Source organism: Scyliorhinus canicula, chromosome 18 (assembly GCF_902713615.1).
Source record: "Scyliorhinus canicula chromosome 18, sScyCan1.1, whole genome shotgun sequence".
Classification (NCBI taxonomy): domain Eukaryota; kingdom Metazoa; phylum Chordata; class Chondrichthyes; order Carcharhiniformes; family Scyliorhinidae; genus Scyliorhinus; species Scyliorhinus canicula.
The window spans coordinates 62,045,809-62,052,362 of record NC_052163.1 but is presented as its reverse complement, the minus strand read 5'-3'; the positions used below and the strand labels follow the sequence as shown (position 1 = coordinate 62,052,362).

At 50.8% G+C, this 6,554-nt stretch overlaps 1 protein-coding gene across 1 annotated transcript; it reads right to left on the bottom strand.

Moving 5' to 3' along the window:
* Window positions 1-2,095: 2,095 nt before the first annotated feature.
* LOC119953640 (high mobility group protein B3-like) lies at window positions 2,096-3,096 on the bottom strand. The gene has a single exon (XM_038778114.1). The coding sequence runs from the start codon at window positions 3,057-3,059 to the stop codon at window positions 2,448-2,450; it is 612 nt and encodes a 203-aa protein (XP_038634042.1). The 5' UTR covers window positions 3,060-3,096; the 3' UTR covers window positions 2,096-2,447.
* Between the last annotated feature and the right edge of the window lie 3,458 nt (window positions 3,097-6,554).

Below are 6,554 nucleotides of genomic sequence, written 5' to 3'. Positions count from 1 at the left end.
TTGGCATAGGGACTATAAAGTGCCTTGGAGATGAGTGGAAGGGCATAGGTTGGCAAGAAGAGTTTGAGGGGCAATGGAAATGAGTGGCAGGCATGAGGTGGCATGGGTTTGCATGGATGGGGCGTGGGGAGTATGTGGCGGGAGGGCTAGATAGTTGAATTTTTGTTTCTTTTTGCGGCTGGAAACATGTGTCAGAGCACTGACATCATCATGTGATGATGTGAGGCTGGTCTTTCGCCAAGCTTGAGTGTAGGGTCAGTGGTCTCGACTCCTATTACACATCCCCCCACCGAATCCCCAGAACAAACCTCTGACTAAGCAAGATGGTTTTTCAGGAGTTAGGCTGACGCAGCCGAGCATTTTCCTGACTCTGACCCTCGACCTGGGTTCGAAATTTCAGGATTTTATTTTGATCGAAAAATGCAACAATAACTTGGGTTTTGAAGTGCCTCCAATGCAGAGTGTCAGAGTGCCACCCCCAAACACATGTTCTGGGCTCGTGAATTTTTGGATCTCCTTCTTCAGCCCTGTGTCGGGAATGCTTGCCGTCGACTTGGAGCTATGTCCTTTGGTGGCTATTTTTGGGATCACAAACTTGCCGGAGTTACAGGCAGGGGATAAGACAGATGCTCTTGCCATTGCTTCCTTGATAGCCTGAAGGCAGATCTTCTCTTTGGCTGGATGTCCTCATCCCTGCCCAATGCAGCAGCTTGGCTCAGTGACCTGATGGGATTTCTACACTTAGAAAAACTCAATTCTCCGTCCAGCGACGCTGGAATCGCGGAATGTGATTGGGCGGAGAATCGCGGGTCAGGTGGAAATCATGGCCGGTGCCAGGTGACCGAAAGAAAGCAATTCTCTGGTGTCTTGACAGTGGCGACAATGCATTCTACTCTACACGTACAGTAAATGCTGTTGACACATCATTAACGGCCTGGGATTCTCCAGGCCTCCCGTGATGCTCCGTCTCTGTCAGGAGGAATTATCTTTTTTTTTCCAAATTTAATCCTGTTTTAATTCCTTCAAAACACATTTTAGCATACTAAACATACAAAAAAGAAAATATACCTTAGTTACAAGATCATTTAAAGTACAGAATGCTCAGGGTTGTCACTAGGATTTCAGCAAAGTGCAAAATTGGGAGTCGCCAAATTAGTTTCAGGCAGGGCCACATAGTACTGCACAAAGTCAAATGTCACTTATATAAAAACGGGATGCCTTAAAGCATTTTGCTTAATTGTTCCCAAATTGTGAAGTATGCAATCACTTTAAAGCATGAATACATTACCTAGAACACCATATACAGGTTCATTAATTTCAAAACAAAGCTTTTGTTTTAAAACAGTACAATTCCTTCTCATTTATGAGTGAGAACAACAGTTCACAGAAATGGCAAGAATAATTTGCCATTTCACAGCCCTTTGGATTTGGCTTCTGCTTACCAATATATCCTTGGAAGTGCAGTAGCATGATGTATATTATCACAGGAGGTCGGTGTTGAATGATGGTTACCTCCTTTTCAATCCAACAGGTCTAGTTTAACTGATCACTACCCAAGGGTGGCTGCCATCTTGCTACTCTGCTTCTATAAACCATACCTTACTCATTCAGAATGAAGTCAAAAGCATATTGCACGACCATTCTGGTTTATGGGACACCGCGCAATGCTGCCTACAAGCGTGGCAGGCTTAAAATGCCTACTGACAACTCTGATTTTTAAAAAAAACTTTGATTTCGTCATTACCCAGGGTAGCAGGGTAGCATGGTGGTTAGCATAAATGCTTCACAGCTCCAGAGTCCCAGGTTCGATTCCCGGCTGGGTCACTGTCTGTGTGGAGTCTGCACGTCCTCCCCCTGTGTGCGTGGGTTTCCTCCGGGTGCTCCGGTTTCCTCCCACAGTCCAAAGATGTGCGGGTTAGGTGGATTGGCCATGCTAAATTGCCCGTAGTGTCCTAATAAAAGTAAGGTTAAGGGGGGGGGCTTGTTGGGTTACGGGTATAGGGTGGATATGTGGGTTTGAGTAGGGTGATCATGGCTCGGCACAACATTGAGGGCCAAAGGGCCTGTTCTGTGCTGTACTGTTCTATGTTCTATGTTCTACCCCTCATACTTACAGCAATCTCAAAAATTGAAGAATTGGCTACAACGGCACTTTAAACTATACTGCACTTAAGCACAACCACCACATAAATACATTTTAATCCAGTTAAATCCCCCTTCTGTACAAGAGGCGGAGCCAGTTTACAGAAAGAAGAATTAACAGTTGACTCAATGTCCACCGCTGTAGTGTGATTACAAAAAGGCCTGTACAGTTTAAAACTCAAGCTACTTTTTGCCTTAGACCATATACACACCAACTTACAAAATTAAAAGGTTGCAACACTTGTACCAGGGTTTAAATGCTTTCAGTTACATAGCAAGTAATTAAGCTGAGGCAAATGTACAATTTAATCATCATCTTCATCCTCCTCCTCCTCTTCCTCCTCATCGTCTTCCTCATCATCATCATAATCATCGCAATATGCCTCCTTCTTGGCAGGGGGCTTCTTTGCACTATCCACCTTGCCTTTGGCGCAATAATCAGCAACATTCTTATCATATTTCTCCTTCAATTTATAAGCTTTGCTAATGAATGGCTTCTTCTCCTCTTCACTACAAGCATTACACAGCTCACCAAGCTTCTTTGCTACATCACCAATAGATAAGCCAGGACTCACAGCTTTGATTTTTGGTCGGTGTTCCGAGCAAAACAAGAAGAATCCAGAGGGGGGCCTTTTTGGTGCATTGGGGTCCTTCTTCTTCTTCTTGCTACCTTTCGCTGGCACGTAATTTTTCATTTCCCGGTCGTAACGTGCCTTATCTACTTTCGCCAAATCTTCAAATTTGCCCTTCTCTTTGCCAGATATGGTCTTCCATTGTTCAGAGCACCTTTTAGAGAAATCTGAGAAATTAACCGGAATTTCAGGGCTTTTCTTCTTGTGTTCTTCACGGCAAGTCTGGACAAAGTAAGCATAAGAGGACATCTTGCCTCTTGGCTTCTTAGGGTCACGTTTCGCCATTTTGGTGTCTTTCGGCCGCAGCTGCCTCTGCTGATGTCAGGAGGAATTATCGATGGCGGATTCCACCTGTGGTATTCAAAGTTAAGAACCAGGTGCCGAGGCTGCTGAAGTAGAGAGAGGACGGAGGATATGTTCCCAGAGGTGTGACCGTGGGCTGTTGGTCCTGCCACTGGCATGGCTGTGGGAGGGCATCTGCCAGGGCCGTGGCAGTTGCGGACACTGACCAGGGAGTGGGCCGTGAGGTCGGAACGACCCCCAGGACCAGGGTGTTCAGGCATGGACCGCCACTAGCCTGCAAGGAAGCCATCTTTCTGCGCACCCCACTAACCGCCCAGTGTGGCCCACGGTTGTGCACAGTAGACATGGGTGCCCCCGCTCTCCTCCATCCCCAACAACCCCCCCCCCCCCCACCTCCACCCCACCAACCGCACCCCCTCCCCCAACCGGACGCCACCAGCTGGTGGGGTATCACACGGCCAGGGGTGCAGTGCCGCAGGGCAGAGGGGTGGGTGTGAGGATGGGGGAGGTGTAGTAGTATGGGGATATGCAGGGACGGTAGTGCAGTCCGGGACCACCGTTTAGCCGGTGGACCTGGTTGGGCACAGGGGTATGCACCATGTTAACATGTCTACCTTTCACCCCCTGCAGACAATGGATTTCACAATTGAAACAGGAATGCTGGCTCTCATCCTGGCCACCTCAGCCCTGGGAGATGCACTGAGGCTGTAAAAGCAGAAGCTGAAGCAGCAGAGCCTGCCCTAGAGGAACAGGAGCCAGCCGGTGAGGATGGCGAGCTGGCCGCCCAACAGGCCCCAGAGGGAAGGAGGTGCCGCATTAGACCTTGTGTGAACCAGCAGTGCCTGTTGATCGAGGACCTGCCGGACCAGGTATGCCGTTGAACGCTCCAGCTGAGCAGGGGGACAGTGCAATATATCTACCGGATCATGGCGCTCTAGAACCGTGGGGATATTAATAGATGTTTCATAGAATTTACAGTGCAGAAGGGGGCCATTCGGCCCATTGAGTCTGCACTGGCTCTTGGAAAGAGAACCCTACCCAAGCCCACACCTCCACCCTGTCCCCATAACCCAGTAACCCCACCCAACACTAAGGGCAATTTTGGACACTAAGGGCAATTTAGCATGGCCAATCCACCTCACCTGCACATCTTTGGACTGTGGGAGGAAACCGGAGTACCCGGAGGAAACCCACGCACACACGGGTAGAACGTGCAGACTCCGCACAGACAGTGACCCAAGCCGGGAATCGAACCTAGGACCCTGGAGCTGTGAAGCAATTGTGCTAACGCCTATGCTACCGTGCTGCCCTGGGGAGGACACCCGCTCCCGGAAGCCGACAATTTTTGTTTTTACATTTTAAAAATAAATTTAGAATCCCCAATTCATTTTTGTTCCACTTAAGGGGCAATTTAGTGCGGCCAATCCACCTAGCCTGCACATCTTTGGGTCGTGGGGGCAAAACCCACGCAAACACAGGGAGAATGTGCAAACACCACGCAGACAGTGACCCAGAATCGAACCTGGGACCTCGGCGCCGTGAGGCAGTAGGGCTAACCCTCTGCGCCACCGTTCTGCCCTCGGTGGCCGACAAGTTGATGGCCGCCCTGAAACTTTTTGTCACAGGTTCCTTTCAAGCGCAGAATGGGGACTGTGCAGAATCTCAAAGACCTGGAATCCAGATGCTTCCGCACTGAGGTGGTGAGGGGTGATGTGGATGATGAGGTGGAGGTCATGCCACACATGCCATGGGAACCGCATCGCAATGGGGTCTCACTTGGTTGCCCGGAGCCGACCTCCGCCTCGGCGACTGCCCTCTCTCCTGGTCCACCAACCAGGTCCATTGCCTGCCGCTCCGCTTTGTTGAGGGCCGCAGGTCCGGCGGTCTCCCTCTTGTCTTCGCTCTCTCACGGCGGTTGTGGGCTGCCTTCTCCTGGAGGGGGGGGGGGGGGGGGGGGGGGGGGGCGTGTGGGGTGATAGACAATGAACAGCGCGCACTCAGACACGGCAGCACAGCACTGGGATGCTGGTGGCCTTTGTGCCCAGCCACAAAGCCCGGGCCATTTAGTACCCGGCCATGGTGGCCGGTTTGGGTGTGACCATGCGGTGCAGGGTGGGGAGCGAGCACAGTGCTGCAGGCGGGGTTCCATCGCCCTCCGGGTGTGGGGTTATGGGTGTTTGGGATGGGATTGGTGCCAGGGGCACAATGCTGCCTACTCACCCTAGCTGCCCTGAGGAGGTTGCGCAGCTTTTTCTGGCACTGCTGGCAGGTCGTGGCCTCTGCCACCTGCGCCCAAGCCCGGTATATGGCGGCGAGCGACAGCTTCCTTCCCACCCAGGGAACAGAGTGGCCCGCCTCTTCTCCACAGCTTCTAGCAGGGTCTCCAGTTTATTGTCTGCAAACCTGGTTATTGCTCTCCATGCTGTCACTTTGTTTGGCTGGGATGAGTGTGTGTGGGGAGCGGCTGCAGCTTGTCAGTGGCAATCCTGATCCCGGCGAATCAGAGGCGGTTTTCATTGGAGTCAACCATGTTCCACGTGGTGCCAGAGCTAGCCCCTTAACAGATCCTTAATTACGACCGAACCGGGGGCGGTGCCTGTTTTCGGATGTTCCACTCCCTCCAAAACGGTGTAATCGAGGAGCAGGCCGCACGCCGTTGGGACGGCCTCAGGACATTACCTGAATTACCCCCCCCCCCCCGATGGTCCCCCCCAGATTGGGCGGTGGGGAAATTTTCTCATGTTTTTTTCATATATTGTATGAATCTGGTTGAACATTTTATATGTTTGGAAATTGAAAATTTGATTGAAAATATTTAGAAAAAATATACGGCGTGTCTTCCAGCAGCTTTACAGACAGGAAAGGGGAAATGAAAGGTGCCAAGCAGAAGTTGGAATAGACTAAGGGGAAGAATAGAAAAAGCAACAAAAAATAAGGGGAGTATGAATTTGCCTTGGGCAGTAGCACATAACAAAGCAATAGCATATCAACCGTCCATTTTGTACACACCCAGGGCAGCACGGTGGCGCAGTGGTTAGCACTGCCTACGGTACTGAGGTCCCGGGTTCGATCCCAGCCCCGGGTCACTGTCCGTGTGAAGTTTGCACATTCTCCCTCATAGTGCATTAAAGCACCATTTGTCAGTTTCAACAGCGAGTAATTCGTGGAACAGATCGCCAGCTTGTCGCTAGGGGCTTATAGCATGAGGGGTACCACTTCATATTCGGCAGGGCTGACCAACAGTCTCTCCCGCTCATACCGCCAGCCATTGGCGTGTTGGAAATGATGGGCAGGCTGACATGCTCCACCTGTTTGATTGCATTTTGAATGCACATTCCTTGGCCATCATGTCCTGGGGTGGGACTCGAACCTGGAGCTTTTGGCTCAGAGGCAGGGATGCTACCCACTGCGCCACAAGACCTCTACTCTCGATAAGTGCTAATTTAAGACTTAAATCTGTGTCCTCCTGCTGCATGT